Source organism: Panthera onca, chromosome C1, assembly GCF_046562875.1.
Source record: "Panthera onca isolate mPanOnc1 chromosome C1, mPanOnc1 haplotype 2, whole genome shotgun sequence".
Classification (NCBI taxonomy): domain Eukaryota; kingdom Metazoa; phylum Chordata; class Mammalia; order Carnivora; family Felidae; genus Panthera; species Panthera onca.
Genome location: NC_138346.1, coordinates 38,056,211 through 38,079,011, shown reverse-complemented (window position 1 = coordinate 38,079,011; position 22,801 = coordinate 38,056,211). Strand labels below are relative to the sequence as shown.

General features: G+C 37.4%; 1 protein-coding gene across 4 annotated transcripts in view; it reads right to left on the bottom strand.

The window, feature by feature from the left end:
- Window positions 1-22,801, bottom strand: part of RFTN2 (raftlin family member 2) — a 77,974-nt gene that overhangs the window by 51,928 nt on the left and 3,245 nt on the right. The window contains exons 1-3 of one of the 4 annotated variants that reach the window (XM_060622777.3): window positions 22,307-22,775; window positions 15,505-15,617; window positions 14,040-14,244 (exon numbers count right to left, since the gene is read on the bottom strand). In XM_060622777.3, the coding sequence (XP_060478760.1) occupies window positions 14,040-14,178 (139 nt within the window). In that variant the 5' untranslated portion in view covers window positions 14,179-14,244; window positions 15,505-15,617; window positions 22,307-22,775. Of the gene's footprint in view, window positions 1-14,039; window positions 14,765-15,504; window positions 15,618-22,306; window positions 22,776-22,801 lie in introns of those variants that run through there. The other 3 variants (XM_060622776.2, XM_060622779.2, XM_078451035.1) reach the window with 3 other exon arrangements.

Here is a 22,801-nt window from a genome sequence, read left to right as displayed (position 1 = left end):
TTTTCCTTCCCTTTCATATTTATCACCACCTAAATAATAATCAGAATATACTAGTATATTCACCTAATTATCTTATTTAATATCTGCCTCCCTCACCAAAATGAAAGCTTCATGAAGGTGGGGATATTCACATTTTGTTCACCTCTATTTCTTTACACCTAGAACAGCACCTACCACATCAATAGTTAGTTAATATTTGTTGAATTAATAATTGGATTGTGTTCAGTTTAAGGGCCAAATTAGAGACAGACAGTTTGAAGCTGGATTATGTTCAAAAAAAGTGCTCAGGATAGCAAGGAGTCTGAAGACCCTTACAGGTGTTCTTCAACTATGTGCTAAATAAGTGAGGGATAGGATACCATCTGGATATATGTCAAGGGCTATCGCACAAAGAAGCTGGCAGGTTTGACACTGACTGAACAGTGGTGGAGACAGGTACACAGAGGAGTATTCACCCAAACTGCAGGTGGCAGGGAAGAAAAATAGGACTCTGACATGCTCAGTTGTTTAAATCTATGTATGGTAAAGACATATGGCAAAAAATTAGAGGTAAGAGACTTTTGCTCCATGTAACTGGAAAGCAGACTGCCAGCAGCCTCAAAAACCTAGTACTCAAATAAACCCTCAGCTTACCAAAAAAGTTCTCACAAAGCATCCACTTCTTCATGAGAGGCATGGAGCTCCCTTCAGCTCCCCTCACTACCATGTGTGTGTTGGACTGGGGTAGCATATCCCAAACTTAAGTCATTGAGCACACTTTCAGTTTTTGTCTTATCTGAGTACCATCTGTACTTCCATATCATTACAGTTCCTCTTTAAATTTTCATTTTAATTTTAACCTTATTTCAGGGGTTTCATGGGTGGCTCTGTCAGTTGAGCATCCGACTTCGGCTCAGGTCCTGATCTCACAGTTCGTGAGTTTGAGTCCCACATCAGGCTCGCTGCTGTCAGTGCAGAGCCTGCTTTGGATCCTCTGTCCCCCTCTATATCTGCCCCTCCCCTGCCTTCCCCCTCTCTCAAAAATAAATAAACATTAAAAAATATTTAAACTGGGGCACCTGGGTGGCTCAGTCGGTTGAGCGACCGACTTCAGCTCAGGTCATGATCTCATGGTTTGTGAGTTCGAGCCCCGCGTTGGGCTCTGTGCTGACAGCTCAGAGTCTGGAGCCTTCTTCTGGTTCTGTGTCTCCCTCTCTCTCTGTCCCTCCCCTGCTCATGCTCTGTCTCTGTCTCAGAAATAAATAAATATTAAAAAAAAAATATTTAAACAAACTAATTTCAAAAGGAATTTATATTTCTCATAGGACTGTAAAAGCAGAATTACTTACCATGAGCAGAAAGTTGTCATACAAATAAATACAGCAAAAACACATTATATTCTAGCTTGATACTGTTATCTACCAAAGATTCTGAGCCACAGCTCTATTCTCTTTGTTGAAAAGTAAAATTAGCCATTAGAGATGTGTTAAAGATATATTAACTCCAAGCTGATTGGAAGGCTTAAAAAGAATTGAAAAGAGCACAACATTCTGAGACTCAATGTTATTTAATTCTGTGCCTGTATGCACAACTTGAAAGCATCTCATATCCAGTGCCAAGTGATTTTGTAGAGGCTTGGAGACCCACTAAGAAGGAGCAAGGACATAACAATAGTAGCAAGGAGACAGAGGACATCAGAGGGAATAAAATGAATTACAAAACTAGATAAAAGAACTATTAAAACTTTACATACAGTCTGGGGTCACTTAACAGGCTTTCTACACTTCACTGTCCCAAATTGATTATTATAATGAACTCAGTCCCTCCATTCTCTTGTTTCAGAACATGGTTTTCAAAGGCAGAGTTATGTAACATATTAAAAACAATCGCCAAGAAGATAGCTATGACAGACTAACATTGGTGCTTAAGGGGGTTCCTGTTCAGGTGGAGAATGTATTTCTAAGGAACACCTCATTCTCTGGTGATGTCAATGGAATAAATCCGGGTTTCCAGGTCAACTCCACACCCTCTTGCACTCTCACTAAAGTAAGGTCTTGCATCTCAAAGCAAAAGAAATGTTAATGCATTAAACACACACACACACACACAGTAGTTTTGGGAGGAATAACAAACTGAGAAATCTAGAAAAGTTAGGGAGGGAGAAAAAATTGTATAAATATATTTTAACATAAGTTTATGTGAAGATCATGTTTGTTTTGGGCTCAGTGCCTTACATTAATTATTCAACTGTCTCAAGTGTGTATATTCTTCTATCTGAAGGTCTATGTCTTTTGATAAATAGCACTCATTAGAGACATAACAATTATGGTAAGTGCTTAAAAATATTTATTAAAGGATCAACAAATGAAAAATTAGGTGTAACATTAACATATTTAATTAACAGAGCTTCAGGGTGCTCATGGAACATCAGTTTAGAAAACAGACTCTAGAACCTGGGTGCAAATCCCAAGTCTGCCATTTACTAGGTACTTTGCACCCATGTTCCTTAGTTTCCTTATCGGCAAAGTGAGAGTAATAACAGGATCCACCCTATAGGATTGTCAGAAGGATGAAATAAGTTAATGTTTGTTCCTAGAAAGTATCTGGCATGCAGTATGTGCTATATAACTGTTGGTTGCTTTGTTAAATAAACTCCTCTCCTCTGCAAAGAGAGGAAATGCAGTATCCTTACTAAGAGCATTAGGCTTTGGAAGCAAATCACCTGGGTTCAAGTCAAGGTTATACCATTTACTAGATCTGAAACAAGTTACTTTGTCTTTCCGAGACAAGGATAAATAATAGTAGTAACTCCATAGAGTTCCTCAATAGTAACTGTAAAACAGGAGCCCAATGCCTAGCACAAAGTAAACCCTCATAGGTGTGCCTATTGGTGATCCAGTCAGAAAAGAGAGCTTCAAATGAAGTTGCCTTCAGAGATACATCATTGTTGGTTTTAAAAAGCTCCCGAAAGATTGTTTTAGAGATTTGGGTTTATTCCAAGCACATGGCCTGCTCCCATCCTGTAGAATTCTAGAGGTCCCTAACTCACACTCTGGATCAGAGGCCCTAACACATGCTCTAGATCTCATGTCCGTAACTCACCCTGTGGATTAGGCATCCCTAGCTCACACTCCATATCAGGGGTTCCTAACTCACTGACCTATTACACTGAGTTTTGGACTCAAATGCCTGAAGGCTCTAGGCTGATAAAACAAAGAAAGGAGCTGTTCTGGAGGAGGCTGTGGGACCTGGAAAAAACTCAGAACTTCATCCAAAGACAGCAGTAGCCCTGGCTGAGGGCTGCCATATGGGCAGGCGAGCCTGGCTGTTATTGGATCTTCTAATTTTTAAGAAGACCCTCAAATCCAGATTCTTATGTAATATTTGCCAATTTAAAAAAAAACGACAGTTAATTCATATTTTAATACTGTACACACCAAGTGAAACCTGTCTGAAGGCTGAATATGGCCCATGTCTCCTTGGCTTGCACCTTCTGCTCTGGGTCACCCCAGGGACTCTGCAGACTGGAGCCTGCTCAGGTCCAGGCCAGGCCACCTAGATCATGTTAGACAGTGTTCAGCATCCTAGGACACAGAAGAACGATCTGATTCTTCCTCATTAGTGGGAAGAGGAGAAGAATGGTGATAGAAAGGCTGGAGTTCACTCTTTTTAACAAACTGTTCTCATCTGACATAGAGACATGCTTTAAACATGCCAGCATCATACCCAGGAGCAAAAAGAGGAAAAATAAATCTGGGAATTTTTTTGAGAACTTCCCTTCATGTAATTCCCTCAATTCTTACTAATGTTTTAAGCTGTGCTGAAAGGAGACTAGAAGCCTGATTCAGTCGAGACATGTGAGGAAGGGGAGAGCTAGGCACACAGAGTGAGGCATTTTCATCAGTACTCACCAGAGTGAGTAATCAAATTTCTGCAACAGGTTTGATGTTTGAGGCCAAGACTTTGATTTGATGTCTTTATACTGGGGCAGTAATATCAGAGGTTCAATTACTTTTTTTAAAAAAATATCTTATTTTTAAGGAACCTCTATACCTAACATGGGGCTCGAACTCACAACCCCAAGATGAGGAGTCGCATGCTCTACTGACTGAGCCAGCCAGATGTCCCGTGGCTCTATTACTTTTTAAACCAGGAAATTCAGGGGGAGGTGGTGGTAGTTTTGGCTAGAATTTGAATAGCACAGGTGGTTAGCAGCAGCTGCAAGCCATCCGTCTTGTTCTTCCTAGCTCCCAGGCCACCATCAATTCTTTTTCAGCTCTTTGGGAGAAGGAGCAAATGGTACTGTTCATAGCATTATTGGGTGTGGTTGATTACTGTTAAATTGATGCTACATAATTTTTAAATGCTTTATTATGCCTTACAAGACTATTGTGAATAACTGATGAAAGTGTTTGTAATTGCTTTGAAAACTATATACCAATGCAAAGTGGATTTTTGTAACTAAAACTGAAACACACTGAAGGTCAAGCAACATTCTATCACTTATAGTTTTAAAAAATAAAATGTTAATAGGCTTTTTAAAAAATAATTCTTTTAATGTTTATTTATTTTTGAGAGAGGGAGGGAGACAGAGCACGAGTGGGGGAGGGGCAGGGAGAGAGGGAGACAGAATCCGAAGCAGGTTCCAGGCTCTGAGCTGTCGACACAGAGCCTGATGCAGGGCTCGAACTTAGAAACCGTGAGATCATGACCTGAGACAAAGTTGGACGCTTAACTGACTGAGCCACCCAGGTGCCCCATTAATAGACTTTTTTACACTCATTTGCTTAAAAGCTTCATAGACAAAGATCAAATTTTAAAAATAGAAAAATTCACCATCCAGTATAAAGCTATGAAATTGCTCAATGTCGAAAGCTTTGCTCTGATGATGTAACTCTATGAAAACTGTCCAAGACGTGTATGTTCTTTCCACCAATTTACTTCTGAAGATTGGTATGTGTTTTTGAAATATTTATGAAACATTGTTTCCTCAGATAAACATACAATGTACAAACACTGGCAGTAATTTTATCATATTTTCAAAAGGCAATAAGACTGTCAATCTCCATAGATATCTAGCAATTATAGTAAAAATTAATAAGTAACATATACCAAGTGCATATTTTGTGCCAGGCACTTATGTGAAATGCTTTACATGTCTAATCTTGATTAACCCTTACAAAAACTTCATAAGGTAGATATTATCATTATTCTCAGATGAGGAAACTCAGGAAGAGAGAAATTTGGTAACTTGCCCAAACTGCTAGTAAGTGGGTAGGCTGTGATCAAACCAGACAGAATGACTCCACAGCCATACACTCTGGTGCCTATAGGAAAGTAAAACTTCATTGATTTGGATCATGTTAATATAGAATTTGTGAAAATTCAGATATGAGCTAGGCTACAGTTTTTGAACTATAATAAATTGTTAAGCAATTTAATGTATGGATATTAAAGGGATATTTGGTTTAATTATCAACATGCTTAAAATTATTTAGAAATATGAACTGCTAGATGAACAATATCCAAATTATGTAAGCTTTTATGTTTTCAATGAAAGATTCCATTTTGGTAGTCACTCTTAGTTGAGGTAATATAACTGTACTTTTAAATATGGCAAAATTCTACTGAACTACATGGTTCATTATTATAGGCAGATATATGAAAGATCAAATTATGACCATTTCACACTCCTGCAGCCTTAATTTCATTGCTGCCTGCGTCATGTGCTACTCTCTATCCGTTCTGTTTTATTAGTGGGCCTCAGACAGACCATGTAATTTTCTCTCATTTCCAAGTCTGTATGTCTTGTCTTTCAGCCTTGTTTGCCTTACCCACACTTTCTACTTAGTTTTCTTTTTTAAAAGAAGCTCAATCATGAACTCAAGCAGGTTCCACAATGTCAGCACAGAGCCTGATGTGGGGCTTGATCCCATGAACTGTGAGATCAACCTAAGCAGAATTCTGAGTCTGACGTCCAACTGACTGAGCCACCCAGGCGCCCCCTAGTCTTTTTTTTTCATCTTTTAAAAATTTGGGGGTAGGGGTTGAACTATCACATACAAACAAAACAAAACAAAACATAACACTATCAACACTTGGGTAACCATCATCCGTTCAAAAATCAGAAAATGGTGGGCATTCCAGAAGTCTCCCATTTTGCCTTTTCCAATCACAGTCTCCCTCTCCCCTCTGTACTACCTTGAGTTTTATGGTCATCATTTCCTTTCTCTTCTTTTAGTTTACTATCCAAGAATGCAGCCTTAAACACTATAGTTCAATTTTGCCCGTTTTTCAAGTTTTATATAAATGGAATCATAAGGCATATACTTTTGTGTCTGTCTTCTTTTTTAGTTTTTATTTTTATTTTCTTTAAAGTAATCTCTACACCCAATATGGGGCTCAAACTCACAACCCCAGGATCAAGAGTCATATGCTCTACTGACTGAGCCAACCAGGCACCCCCTGTGTCTGCCTTCTTTCATTCAACATTATGCCTGTGAGATTCACCTTGTGTAGCTTGTGTAGTTGTAGTTCATTCATTTTCATCGAAGTATAGTTGAGGTTGGCAAAGTACTGCCTATGGCCTATTTTATAATGAATGGTAAGTTGGTACTACAATGGCAGAGCGGAGTAATTGTGATGGAGACCACACGGCTTGTAAAGCCTAAAATATTTACTATCTGGTCCCTTACAGAAAAAGTTTGCTGACTTTTGCAGTATAGTGTTCCATTGTGCAAGTGTACCACAATTTATTTTTCTACTCTTGTTCTTGGATTTCTGTGTTGTTCATACTTTTGGGTTATTAAGATCTATAAAGAACTTATCAAACTCAACAACCAAAAAATAAATAATCCAGTTAAGAAATAAGCAGAAGACATGAACATTTTTCCAAAGAAGACATCCAGATGGCTAACAGACACATGAAAAGATGCTCAACATCACTCATCATCAGGGAAGTACAAATCAAACATGATGAGATACCACCTCACACCTGTCAGAATGGCCAAAATTAACAACACAGGAAATGACAGATGTTGGTGAGAATGTGGAGAAAGGGGAGCCCTCTTATACTGTTGGTGGGAATGCAAACATGGAGGTTCCTCAAAAAGTTAAAAATAGAACAACCCTTCGATCCAGCAATTGAACTACTAGATACTTACTTGAAGGATATAAAATACTGATTTGAGGGGGCACATGCACCCCGATGTTTATAGCAGCATTATCAACAATAGCCAAATTATGGAAAGAGCTCAAATGTCCATCAATTGATGAACGGGTAAAAAAGATGTTGTGTGTATGGAATATTACTCAACTATAAAGAATGAAACCCTGCCATTTGCATTGACCTGGATGGAGCTAGAGTGCATTATGCTAAATGAAATAAGTTAGTCAGAGAAAGACAAATACCATATAATTTCACTCCTATGTGGAACTTTAGGAAAAAAAAAACAGATGAACATATGGGGGAAAAAAGAGGAGGGCAAAAAAAGAGACTCTTAACTATAGAGAATAAACTGATGGCTACCAGAGGGGAGGTGGGTGGGGGATGGGTCAAATAAGTGATGGGTATTAAAAAGGGCACTTTTTTTAATTAAATTTTTTTTTAATGTTTATTTATTTTTGAGAGAGCGAGAGAGAGAGAGAGAGAGAGAGAGAGAGAGAGAGGAGAGCAGAGAGAGAGGGAGATACAGAATCCAAAGCAGGCTCCAGGCTCTGAGCTGTCAGCACAGAGCCCAATGTGGGGCTCGAACTCACAAACCGTGAGATCATGACCTGAGTTGATGTTGGACGCTTAACCCACTGAGCCACCCAGGCGCCCCCCTTTAAAAAAAATTTTTTTTTAATGTTTACTTATTTTTGAGAGAGAGAGAAAAAGGGCACTTGTTATGATTAGCTCTAGGTGTTATATGTAAGTGATGAATCACTAAATTTGATTCCTGAAACCAGCATTACACTATATCTTAACTAACTAGAATTTAAATAAAAACTTAAAAAAATATATAAATAACACTTTTATGAACATTGTTATATGTGCCTCATGGTACACATGTGCACACATTTATATTAGGTATATCTTTAGCTAACTAGATAATGCCAAAGCATTTGTTTTTCCAAATGGTTGTACCAATTTACTAAAACATGATATTAGCAGTCTTTTAAAATTTACGCCATTTTGGATGTTTTGAAGTAGCGTCTCAATGTGGTTTTTGTTTGCTTGTTTATTTTTGGAGAAACAGAGCACAAGCGGGGGAGGGGCAGAGAGAGAGGGAGACACAAAATCCGAAGCAGGATCCAGGTTCTGAGCTATCAGACACACAGAGCCCAATGCGGGGCTTGAACCCACCAACTGTGAGATCATGACCTGAGCTGAAGTCAGACGCCTAACCAACTGAGCCACCCAGGCACACCTCACTGTGGTTTTAACATGCATTTTCCTGGTTACTGATAAGGTTGAGCACATCATCATACGTCTATTTGATATGGTCATTGGATTAACTAGTTTGTGAATTGCATGTCCAAATTCCTTGTGCATTTTCCTGTTGAGTTGTTTGGTTTTTCCTTATCAATTTGCAGTTGTATTTTCTATATTCTGGATGCAAACCTTTGTCTAAGTCCCACTCATTCTTTTCATCTCAGATGAGTTGACCCTTCTTTTAAGGAATCTTCCTGGATCCCATCAATCAGGTAGAGGTGTTCTTCTTTTTCTCCTATAACCCTCATAACTCATAACTCATAACTTCTAACATAGCCTGTATCATAGTGTATAGCGTACATACACATTATAACTAAATGTTTATTTATCAGTGTCCCTCAGTAGGATGCTCACTAGAGTGCAGGTTCATAACAGCAGGGACTAGGCTTTATTTATCTTTATATCCTAGCTCTTAGCTCAGTAGATACTCAATAAATATTAGCTCAATTAATGAGTAAATGTCCAGCCAGATATAAGAAGTATATGTAGGATAGAAAACATAACTTAGATTGTCAATATCAATGTATATGTATTTTCTTTCAACATCAATATTTAGGTTGATCAACTCTGCTATTATCAGAGATTCTCTTCTTTTTTAGTCTAGAATGGGATATTTTTCTCCCCCAGTGGTATTTGTGAGGTTTTATTATTATTCTAGACCAAAATATCTCACCATTTCAAACATAATAGAACTCGTTGTATAGGTTTATTCACCTGGTAGGAATTTGGGCTAGGCACTACAACAGGGATTATGTTGATGCCTGATTAAATTTAGTCGCTTTTATTGTAAGTTCCTTTAATGTAGCACTTTACCTTTGAAAATCTTTTGACTGTTTGGGAAATGCTCAGGAATTTATTAGATTCAGACAGATACAGAAAATTTAGTGGGACCGACTCTTCCTTTCTCTCTTCCTTCCTTCCTCCTTCCTTCCCTCATTTCTTTAAAAAAAATTTTTTTTTAAATGTTTATTTATTTTTGAGACAGAGAGAGACAGAGCATGAACGGGGCAGGGTCAGAGAGAGAGGGAGACACAGAATCCGAAGCAGGCTCCAGGTTGTCAGCACAGAGCCCGACATGGGGCTCGAACCCACAAACTGTGAGATCATGACCTGAGCTGAAGTTGAAAGCTCAACCAACTGAACCACCCAGGCACCCCTTCCTTCCCTCATTTCTGATCCTTTATTCAGTTCTGGTTGATTCTCTAATGCTCTACAGTGCTGCATCTTCATTCTTCTTACAAGTTCTTTACCACTTGAAATTACTGACCACTTCTTGCTTTTTGAAACCCTCCCTTTCCTGTGTTCTCTGGTGTATGTAGTCCTGACTGTCTTCATTCTCAGTCATTTTTACTGAAATTGTCTTCAATATGGCTAAATATGCCTGACAACTCAGCCCAAGATGCTTATACTCTGCTCACGTTCATGATCTTTAAGACTTTAACTATTTCAGTTCCTCCTGGAAATCATCATCTCCAGCTATGTATCTGTAAGAATCTCTACCAGGATGTCCACTGCCCCCTCAAATGGAACATGCCTGTGATGGAACTGCTGTTTTACACACTGACTCTCTTTGGGCTGCCCCTTCCATGGTAAGAGGCATCATTATTTCCACAGTTACTCAGGCTCAGTTACACAGTTACTCAGAAGTGGGAAGGCATCTTGGATTCCTCATTCTTTCTGTTCCTTCAAAACCAGCCAACACACGCTAGTAAGTTCCTCCTTCATAATGTCTGTTATATTTGCCCCTTGCATTCTATCCTATTGCTGCCCCCCAATATGCAGGTCCTCATGGTCCACTGGTAGCCTTGACCACTACAAGCAGCCTTCTAAATAAATATCCTCACTCTCATCTCTCTTCACTGCAATCTCACATTAATCTTCTAAAAAAACCTTCTCTGTACCTATCAAAACTAAAGGTTTTTAGTCGTTCAAAAACCTTTACAGCTGCTTAATTCCCATAGAATCAAGGAGTCATTCCTTAGCCAGGTCAGAGCATTTCATACTCCATTTATTTCCAACCTTATTCTCTCCTTTTCTCCAACAAAACCTCCCTTAGCTCACTGCTCTAGTCAACAGCTTTTGAGTATGCTTCAACCTCTTAATCGTTTTCTGATAATCTAAGCCCTACTTTTCTTCAGAGTCAGTTAAAGTCCTAATTCCAGTTCTAACTGATCCTACTCAAAATTGATTTTACCTCTTGTATCTTGTATGATAATTTTTCGTTCATTAATTCAACAAAGCTTATTGGCCATTGTTCACGGACCAAACACTGTACTAGATAGGGGGATACAAAGGTGGGTAAGAAATAGTTCCTGACCCTGAGGAGTTTAGGGTCTTGTCTAGTTTGACCATTTAGAACATAAAATACTTGAGGGCAGAAACTGTCTTATTCCTCTTTGTATTCCTAGTACTTATCAGTATCTTTTACAAAATCCATATGTCATATGTATTTATTGCTGTCAACAGTAGTGGTAAAAGACAATGAGAGTTTCTTGTTTTAATAATAAGGAAGCAAGTTAGGGACCAGAAAAATTTTCCTTAATATATTTTACATAATTTTACTAGAAATTCAAAGCTACCATCTGTCCTTCTTTCTATTGGGTTTTAGTAAAACTCCTTTAATCATAAAGCTCTATGTGCTTTAAAAATCCTTAAGGCTATTATTATTCAGATTCTTTTCTGGGATTTAAGGATGAAACTAACACTTTTGGATAATTTGCAGAGTTAATTTAACTATTCTATTCTATTAAGAAATTCTGTAACATAGTCGTATACACACTCTCATAAATACACATTCACAGAAAACAAAAATTGTACCAAAATCTCACTAGTGCAGTTGGTAGACCTGGCACAAAGCCAGGAGGGATAATAATAGTTAACTTTTATTAAATGGATTATCTTGTATTATCCTCCTTAATCCTCAAAACAACTCCATTATGTAAGTACCATCAGAATCCTTATTTTTCAGATGGGGAAACCAAGATACAGCAACATTTATAAACCTGACATAGTGAGTGAAAGAGCCTAGATTCAGAATCCAGGAACTCTGACTCCAGAGTCTTATGTTCTTCATGACTATGCTATTATTTCTCCCATAGAGATGTAAATAATGGCTCAAAGTCCCCCTGCACCGCCAGCCTCCCCGCCCCCCTCAAAGTGTAGGGAAGCAAAGAGAGAAAGAAAGGAAGGGAGGGAGGAAGGAAGGAAGAAAGAAAGAAAAGAAAGAAAGAAAGAAAGAAAGAAAAAAAGAAAGAAAGAGAAAAAGAAAGAGAATAAATAAATAAAAGAATGAAAATAAGTAAGTTGTTCAGGATCATTAGCCATCCTAACACAGGGCACTGGAAATTTCAAAGGGTCTCCTTTTGCCCACTGAGACTTTCTCTCTGTCTCATGTCCTCTATTTGGAAAAAACGGAGGAAAACAAGGTAAGAGACAGGCTCATCATGAGCACACACAGCTGTCACCAGACCATCTTATTTCCTGAACGGTTGCTCACAGTGGCTTCTGAGAAATAGGAGGTGTCACTATTCAGTACTTACAGCAATCCCAGGACAGAACTGCCAGTGTTAAATAGAAGACTGGCATGTTTTAACTACCACCACCCCCCCACCCCCACCCCGACTCACTCCTCTATACACTGGAGTGGCAGGTGGACGTCAGAAACAACAGAATAAAGAAAGGTGGTTTGTGCACTTGGGGTGATACAGAGTCTTGGCTTCTGACGCAAAGGCAAAGACAAAAACAAAACAAAACACAACAAAAAATGTGGAAGAATTGGACAGAAAGGGGCACCAGGAGACTAGGCGCCTCATCCAAATAGGAACCAGATGCAACTTTAAAATATGTGCCTGCTTTCTGTGCTAGCATTTGTAATCTGTGCCCATACTTACACTTCATAGTGTAACACTATTACCTCCTCCAAACACCTAGAGTAGAGGTAGTAATTATACTACTTTCATGGAGAGAAGTGCTTCTGATAACAAAACCAAAATCACTTCTGACGAAAGCTGTAGATGTTTCTGATTCAAGCATGACTGCATGTATGCATATTTGTTTGAGACTGCTAACATTGTGAAAAGGAAATAAATCAGAAAAAAAATTTCCAGTTACTTTAAGCCTTATGATCCCATGGTGGATTGTGCAGCAAATCTTAAAGTGCAGATCAAAATGGCTCTGGCCTAAAGTTTATGAGTAGACAAGGTTTTTAGGTTAAGGAGAGTGTGTGTTTGCATCCTATGGATTGACAGAAACTAGTCCTAAAAATAATTGACAAGAACAATCAATGCAGAAAACACAGCACCACATCAGAAATATTTTCTCAAATGATGGTTTTTGAAAAAGTATAGAAAAAAATTCACATGATTGGTTAGTTCTCTGATTATCACTATTATCTTAATCCACTTTTAACTTTCATAATTAAAAAGAAAATTAAGAATATTGACATTTTCACCTTTGGTAGCCTTAGCCTTAGATAAAAATAGAAATGTGAATATATTGAAAGTATATGTTAGGATTTTGTGTACGTCCCTGGAAGGGAGTTTGCTTGCTGGCTAGCTCAATTTTTGACAAAGAAAAATGGGCTGCTCTTGCTTCTCGCACAAAGATGCACTGTTCACAGAGGAAACCAAAAAATGGGGAATTTGTGTTTAAGTTGAAAAGAATTTAATACCCAACATGATCATATATTTAGTATAAACTTTCTATTCACTGATAAAATGTGTGGCTTATTAGAATTAAAAGTGTAACTTTGTAATAAGAACTTAAAATACTGATATCTGGAAAGTCTAACAGCAAGCAAGACATTCGAAATTTCATTTTCAGTACCCCATAGTTAAAGATATTGCTCTGGTTTTTAAAAACTCAGTTTTATCCATGCAGTTGTACACCCTGAAGTTCCAAAAGAAGTGAGGCAAAGTATTTGTGAGTTTGAGCTGCCTCTGTTCTTTCCACAGGGCTGCCATCTGGGCTTGTTTATTTGTGTTTCCAACTTTCTGGAACAGGGAGTTTCTCTGTTAGGGACAGGGCACCAAGCAAAGGAAATGTCTTACAGAAAGACTATCTTTTTTTTTTTTTTTTCTTTTTTACTGTATTTTCAAACTTCAAGTTTAGCTTGGTTAAAAATATCAAATGACTATTACAATCACAAAATTTTACATAGTTGGAAACCTCAGAATTATCTTAGCAAATACTCTTCTTCCACACCATACAAATCATATTCCCTACAAGCTACCTTCTTGTGACTTTAAGATCTTTTTCAAGACCCAACTGTCATTAAGGCTATAGCTATTAGGTTGAGAAATCAAACATTTTTATCTATCCTTCTACAAATAAGCATTTGATTTAAAAATGAAAAATAATTCTAAGCGGTTTTTCTAATTTTATAAAGTATATATGAGCCATATTATAAAATAATGAAGCAAACGAAACAAAAACCTTTCAAAATATAATTAAGAAACAAAGCATTATTGTTAGATTTACACAATCTGTGAAGAATAGTTTAAAAATTCACAAGCAACACTTAAAAAAACCGGTGCCTTCTCTTTGAGAGATTTCATTTAACAAATAAAATAGAAGCAAAAATTACCTTGTAAAGTGAAATCCAGCAATACATATTCGTAAGCAAATTCTGTCTTTGTTTCCACTTGCGGTCTCTTCAGGGTAGAAAATATTTTTCCAGGGCTGCTATCATCAGGGTCTTCTAGCTTTCTAAGTCCGCACCCCATGGCAAAATCTGTAAGGAATTAAATTGCAGGATAGGGGAGGGAGAGCAGCAAATTCTGTTGTTTAAGCTGCAAAAAGAAAGTTACAGACTTAACTGCTTTGATTTTTTCAGCTAAACCATAGATAGTCAAAAAGAAAACATTTGAGTCCAAAGAAAGGAGCTGAAGACATTTTCTATCCATTTTTCTGTAAAGTCGTTGAACCCATGATGATTAAGCCACAGCTCTGGGAGGCTGGGCTTGATCTTAGGAGAAACATGCAAGCTGCTACAACTTAGCGGAGAATTTCCATGCCACGTCAATTTACAGCCAGCCCCCTACCAGAGTTCTGTCGCTCAGGGCACCAACAGTGCTTTGTCTGTCCCAGTTGGCTGGATGATAAAGGAGGTGTCCAAAAACGGAAATAAAAAGGCAAAAGTGCAACTCGGATGGAATTATCTACAAGTAGAGGATATATTCAGGCATAGTGGCATGCAATTCTTTTTCTGTTTTCTTTTTTCCCTCTTTGCTGTGCCCACCCCCTCCTTCCTCTCTGCTACTACCAGAAAAGCAAAAGGAGGGAGGAAGGGAGGGAGGAAGGAAAGAATGAGAGAGAGAGAGAAGGAATGAAAAAAAAAAAAAAAAGGATTCTCAACATGGTTGGAAACAAAAATCATTTCCAGAAAGGAAGTCAGCTTTAGGAGGAAACTGTTTCTGGAGTCTAAAAGGAGAAAAGTAAAGCTTTTTTTTTTTTTTTTTTTTTTAAACAAACACTTGAGTCTTTAGGTAGCACTGTGGATTTCTTTCCATAGGAAGACTCTTTCCATATACTAATCATATACTAATTAAAACTGCTAAATATAAAAAAAATTAAGATATTTTAGGGGCGCCTGGGTGGTTCAGTGGGTTGAGTGTCCCACTTTGGCTCAGGTCATGATCTCTCCTTCTGTGGGTTCAAGCCCCATGTTGGGCTCTGTGCTGACAGCTCAGAGCCTGGATCCTGCTTTGGATTCTATATCTCCCTCTCTCTCTCTCTCTCTCTTAAAAATAAATAAACATTAAAAAAAAAGATATTTTAATGATAAGATTTTATTTCTCTTATGTGGATAGCATCCTTAAAGTTTAAAGTACTCCACTATTAGCAGGCTTCTGAGAGGAACTGTTAACACTTTTACAGGTCCCAAAGTATCCTTAATTAAAAAAAAAAAAAAGCAACAAAACTGACAACTTGATTATTCAGTCTTATAAATTGCCATTTACCTGAAGTCAGGAACAATTTATAATGGACCAATTGTAATGAGTGTTCACTGCACATTACCATGTACAGCTCAGGTAGTATGGTGCACTCACCAAAGCTGTGAGCCCTGGAATCAGACTGCTTGGCTTCAAATCCTGCTTCTAATGCCTACTACAGACGTGATCTTGGCAAGTTACTTGATCTCTTCAAGTTTCAATTTCCTCCCCTAACAAAATGCAGTTAATAATAGTACTTACTTCATAGGCTTGTTATGAAGGTTGAGTGGAATAATCTTATTTCATATCTTAACACTATGCTTGGCTAATAGCACAAAATAAATTTGTTAATGTGCTTCCATTATAAAACAGTGTTGAAAATAGTAATAGCAAGGAAGTGTTTCTGCCACAACTCTCATTATTTACAGAATAAACCTGATCACATATCAGACTCTTGAGAACACAAGCCTGTAAAGGTTTTTTCAATCACATTGAAGAGTGCATATCAAGACTCTCAAAGGGGGGGAATGGATGAGTTTGTAGATCACTATGACCTCTTGTCTCTTCAGTCTGCCTACTTGTCTTTCAATAGTCACTTCTCAGAAGTGATTTTAATAGAGGAAAATTCTACCATTCTTCATTCTCATGGATGAGCATGGTTGGTGGTAGGCAATTTCAATTTGGCTAAGAAGACAGCAGACTCTCACCCAGTTTGACTCATTTCACTAGTCACAGTGCTTTCATGCCTGTCATTTCTCATGTCCTCTTTTGTATGGTGGGCTGTGAGCTGCTTGGTGGCAGAAATGGAATATATGAAGTTCACTAGTCCCTGGTGCAGTATCCAGAAGATGGCTTATTAAGTACTCATTATATTTACTCAATGCCTGCTGTATTCCAGGAGCTGGCTAGGTACACAAGATGACTAAACATGGCTTCTCCTAAAGAAACTTATGGTTTAATGGAGAAGACAGACTTATAAACAGATAATTTCAATATGATTTGGTAGCTGATGAGATAGAAGTATGCATACGATGCTACAGAAACCCAAGAAGGGGACTCTAACTCAGCTTGGAGGATGGTATCTGACCTGTCTTGAAGGATGAATATGCATAAGATAGATAAATGTGGGGAGCATGTGCCAGGGAAAGGGAAAAGCTTGAGCAATGTCACAAAATCATGAAATAGCATGGCATGAACTTTAAAGAACATGAAGCAGTTGCAAATTACTAGAACATAAAATTTGAAAGACAACTAAGCTGTAAGAGAGGCAAGAGCTAAGTTGTAATGGATCTTATGTCCCATACAAAGGGAATTTGGACTTTATTTTCTAGGCAACAAAGGAGAATTAAATAATCAAGTAGAAAATCAAAGGAGTAGTTTGAAACAGGCAACTAACATCACTTTGTATTTCTAATGGATCACTATGGCTGTTTTGAGGAAAATGGTTTTAATGGGAGCAAGAATGGAGGGAGACCCAGTCAGGAGAGTATTGCAGTAGTCCAGTTGAGTGCTGACAACTTAGATGAATGAATATGGGACATCATTATGTCCTTAAATACTTTTTAAAATCTTTTAGTAAAAAAAACCTATAGTTCCTTTAGTTCATTATTTGAGCCATCACTATTTTTTTTTCTCCAAAAGTTGAACAAAATAAAATTTTATTTGACACATCATTATCACCTAGAGTCCATAGTGTACATCATGGCTCACTACTGGTATTGTACATTCTATGGGTTTTGACAAATGTATGACATGGACCCACCATTACAGTATCATACAGAATAGTTTCACTGTCCTGAAAATCTGTGCTCCTCCTATTCATCCCATCCTTACTTCTTATTTAACTCTGATGCATCTGGCAACTGTAATATAAAGGGTAAAATATGGATCAAAGTCAGTTTTTCCCACACTGACATTCAACTGTCACAACTACATTTGTTTTCCTAGATAATTTTTTTTTTTTTTTTTTTACCAATCATGTTTCCCCAGGCTTGTCATACATATATTGAGTACCTATAGTAATTAGGATAAATATTTGGAATAAATGTTTTCTATCATTGGTCATTTTTTTCTGTATGGAATTATATGTTTTCATTTCTGTATTGCAAATAGGGTTTCTCCAAGTGCAGACTCTTATGTGGCTGTATATGATGAAGATATATTATCAATTTTTGTCTATGTTCTAGAATGGGCTCACTTAGTCCTTGAATTAATGAGTGAACCTTATAAAAATATTCTCCATAACTGATAGCAAATTATTTTCATAGTTACTATGCGAGTTTAGATCACCTAAGCTCACTAAAGTTTTAAAGCTTCTAAGAGATAATTACATATTATCCAGTCCATGCCTTACAAAATCTTTCCATAATAGTAACTTTTAAATCCAATTTATTTTATGTGGCCCTGATCCAAAGAAGCAAATTCAAAAATAATTCAACAAGTTTTTATGGAGCACTGACTACATATTTAGGGCACATATAGACACAAAGATAAAAATACCAATTTATGTCCTTAGACATCATAAGCTAGCAGGCTAGCATTGAGGTTTAACCTAATGCACTGCTAGTTTCATAATGTAGTCAAATTTCCTAAGTAATTAATGACTTATTGAAAGCACTACTTATTGAAAGAAGTATTTTTAAAAATATTTTTAAATGCTTATTTTTGAGAGAGAGAAAAAAGTGGGGGAGGGGCAGAGAAAGAGGGAGAGAGAATCCCAAGGAGAATCCATGCTGTTAGCACAGAGCCTGATGTGGGACTCGAACTCACAAACTGCGAGATTGTGACCTCAGCTGAGATCGAGAGTCAGATGCCTAACTGACTGAGCCAACCAGGGACCCTAAAACAAGTCTTTCTTTAATGATTAGAAATGCCATACTCATCACATACTTAATCATTGTATAGACTAAGATTTTATTTTTACTTTTAATTTTTCTCAATAGTCTGGCTTCTTCATATTACATATTTAAAAATTTTTAATGCCTCTATAATCTTTCACTGTCCAGCAGTTCACAATATTATTATTCTTTAAAAAAAATTGTTGACTACTCTTAACTGTTCATTCTTCTAGATTACAAGTTTTCAAACTATGTGTGGCAGAGCTCCCTGGTTCCAAAGAGGTGTCAGTTTTGGAAGAGAGGGGGCTTTGATCATGAGGGGAGGCCAGGTAGGCAGGGCTCTGGGTCCATCACACCACTCTTTCTTCAAACAGAATAGTGTAGATTTTGTCAGTTTCATATACCAGTAACAAACAAACGCCCATAATTTTCAGAAAAGGAAAACAGGTACATTATCAATTAACTATGTTGTTTCTAGGAATAAATCTACTGAATATAAGCCAGACTTGTATATGTAAAACTATGCAACTTTACTGAACAGCGTGAAAGGAGAGGCAAGTAAATGGAGAGATATACATACACATTTTTAGGAACACTTAATATTGTAATTATCTCTCTAGCTATTCCTTGACACCTGTCATTGAGCTGTAGATTTAATGCAATGGTGACCTTATCCCTAACAGATTTTTCGCATGGAATCCCTCAGGTCAATTTAATTTGATTTGATTTTTTAAAGTTTATTTATTTATTTTGGGGGGGGGGTGGGCAGAGAGAGAGGGAGAGAGAGAATCCCAAGCAGGCTCTGCACTGTCAGCATACAGCCTTATGTGGGGCTCAATTTCACAATTTGTAAGACTCTTCACCTGAGCCAAAATCAAGACTCAGACACTTAACTGACTGAGCCACCCAGGCATCCTCAAGTTGATTTTAATATATATGTGGAAGACAAAAAGACCAAGAATGTCTAAGATACTTCTGAAGGAGAATAAGGAGATATAAAAACTATATATTAAGACTTATAATAAAGCTATAGTAATTAAATCTGTTTTTTAGCAAGGTATAGACAAATTAACCAATACAACAGAATAAAAAGCCCAGAAACAGAAACCTGAATATGTGGAAATTTAATATATGAGGGAGGTGGCATGGCAGATCAGTGGAGAAAGTGGAGCTGGGACATTTGATTATCTATATGGGGATGAAATTGGATCCCTACCTCAATTTTACATGAAGAATTTGAACATCAAAAGAAAACTTTACATTTTTATATGAAAATATGGATAAATATTTATTCTGACGCAAGAGTACTAAAAACTATTTTTAAAGCAAAAAGATAATCAGAAAATAATCATCATTAATCATAAAATAACAATCATGGGGTGCCTGGGTGGCTCAGTTGGTTGAGTGTCCGACTTCGACTCATGTTGTGATATCGCAGCTTGTGAGTTCGAACCCTGTGTCGGCTCTGTGCTGGCAGCTTGGAGTCTGGAGCCTGTTTTGGATTCTGTGTCTCCCTCTCTCTGCCTCTTCCCCAGCTCATACTCTGTCTCTCTGTCTCTCTCTCTCAAAAATAAATAAACATTAAAAAATTTTTTAAATAAAATAACAATCATTAGATAAATTTTCATAAATCCTACTATATTAAAATTAAGAATTTCTATTAAGTGTAATGTGAAAGGACAAGATACAATTTGGTAAATGATATTTGTCAAATATCAACCAATAAAGGAACAGCATCAAGAATATATAAAAACCTGAAAATAAAGAAAAAAAAAGCCAATAGACAAACAGACACAAAATATAAATAGGCACTTCACAGGCAAGGAAACATATATGGTTAATAAACACACACAGAGATGCTTAACTTCACCTTCTATTTGGGAAATTGCAAATTAAGACCACAGTGAGATTATATTGTATTGTGGTAAAATACACATAAAATTGATCATTTTAACCATTTTAAAGTGTACAATTCAGTGGCATTAAGTACATTCACAATACTGTATGATAATCATCACTATCTAGCTCCAGATTTCTCTCATCACTCCATGAGGGAAACCCATATCCTTTAAGCATTCACTCTCCATTGCGATTTTCCCCCAGCTCCTGGCAACCACTCATCTCCTTTCTATCTCTATGCATTTATCTATTCTGGATATTTCATGTAAGTGGAACCTACAATATGTGGTCTTTGGTGTCTGGATTATTTCATTTACCATAATGTTTTAAAGGTTTACTTATGTGATAGCATGTTATCAGTACTTCATTCTTTTTATGGCTGAATAATATTCCATTGTATGGATATGCCACATTTGTTTATCCATTCATCAGAGGATAGGCATTTGGGGTGTTTCTATCTTTTGGCTATTGGGGATAATGTTTCCATGAACATTAGTGAGATAATGTTTTATACTTATTTAACTGGCAAAAAATTAAGAAGTAGCTAATATCAAGTATTGGAGAGACCTCTTTAATTGTATGTTGCTGATGGGGGTGTAATTTGCTTAACCATGTTGGAAAACAACTTGACATTATCTTGTGAAATTGAACTTTCACATACTGTATGATCCAGAAATATTACTCCTAGATACATACCTAGAGAAAGTTTAGCATGTAAGTACCAGAAGATTTATACAAGAAAGTTAACAGTAGTACTATTTTTTTTTTTTTTTTTTGTATTTATTTTTGGGACAGAGAGAGACAGAGCATGAACGGGGGAGGGGCAGAGAGAGAGGGAGACACAGAATCGGAAACAGGCTCCAGGCTCCGAGCCATCAGCCCAGAGCCTGACGCGGGGCTCGAACTCACGGACCGCGAGATCGTGACCTGGCTGAAGTCGGACGCTTAACCGACTGCGCCACCCAGGCGCCCCAACAGTAGTACTATTCTTAAGAGCAAACAACTTGAACCACTCAGATGTGCATCAATAGGCATTTCTTTTAAGGAGTCTGCTATAAAGGGAAGGAAAGTAATGGAGGAGTAGTGGGGGTTGAGAGTTTTTTTTTCCTGATTAAAACAGGAGAAAAATTACATATTGCATATGCTAAAGAATTAATGCCATGGAAAAGGGGTGTGGGGTGGAGAACTACTGGAAAACTTGGTTTCTCATACATTTAATCTGAATTTACCTCCTAGTTCTGGAGGGTGCTGTATATACCCTCCAGTTTTAGGTTTTACCTATTCACTTTCTCTTCGTAAACTGCTAGATCAAATAGAGCATATCAACTAAGTACTCAAAGAATTATCTGTTGTTCCTATTGTAACATCTATAGAGAATTTGATTGATCCACTTTCCATATCACCACATAAATAAGATCCAACTCACCAAACGCTCCCATTCATAAATTATTCTCCATTCAAAATGAAGTAACTAGAGTTATAGAAAGAAACATGGATGAATCTTAGTAACAAAATGTTGAGTGAAAATGGCCAGTGGAAGACCACATGTAGTATGATATCCTTTTTTAGACTGTTTAAATACAATTAAAATTAACTTGTGATGACAATAATGGAAAAGTACAGAACTTAGGACAACGATTACCTCTGGGGGGAAAACAGAGAGAAAAGGAGCACATAGATCTAAATCATTGGTAATCTTCCAGTTCAGTGGTTCTCAAACTTGAATCTTCATCAGAATTACCTGGAGAGCTCATTAAAACCTAGGCTGCTGGTTTCCACCCCCAGAATCGGTGGAAGGGTTTGTTTGGGTGTGGGGCCTAAAACATGCGTTTCTAACAAAGTCCCAGGTGCTGCTAATGCTGTTCGTCTGGGACCACACATAGATAACCACACCTAGTTCTTAGGTTGGGTTGTGGGTTCACTGGTGTTGCATTGCATTTTGTTATGAAATAAATGTAGTATTTAAATTAAATGGAAAAAAAAAAAAAAGCTAGTCATAGACCAAAGCAAAGATGAGAGTGTTTTATGAAGCAAGGATTAATATTAATCCAGTTCTGGGCTCCAGAAGCATTCACCCAAAAAGAGGTAGAGTTCCACCACTAAACGCAAACTTGGCAAAACACTGCTTTAGAAGTGTTGCTAACTACTTTGAGAAATAAAGTTGAAGGTTGATTCTTCCTTACCAGTGACAACAGCCTGCATTTCACTTCTCTGGATCTCAATAATCTTTGGCACGTAAGATATCTACATCCTTGGTTGATTCAAGATTGTGTTTAGAGAAAACATTTCCCTTACTTTGCATGTCCTTACTCTTCCCTCAAGTGCCCTAGGTAATTATTTTTCTTACTTTCTACCTCCCTCTTCCAGATTTATTGTGTCTAGCTGCTAGGTTCTGAGATAAAATTTAGATATTTCAGATCTCTACATTGAGCAGGGCATATGTAAAGCGCATACTGTTGTGTCCAGCAACGTGCCAGCCACTGACTGGGTTTGAGAAATGCCTGAACACAAAATTCTTGCCTCACAAGCAAGTCAGCCTAGAGAGGAAAAGAGATCCACAAATATAAAATTACAACCCAAAGCAAGGCGCATAGGACGTCAGAGAAAGATTTATCTGCTTTCAGAACCTCTCCTAAACCCAGCTCCTTTAAGCTTTCTCACGCGCTTCCACTTTCACG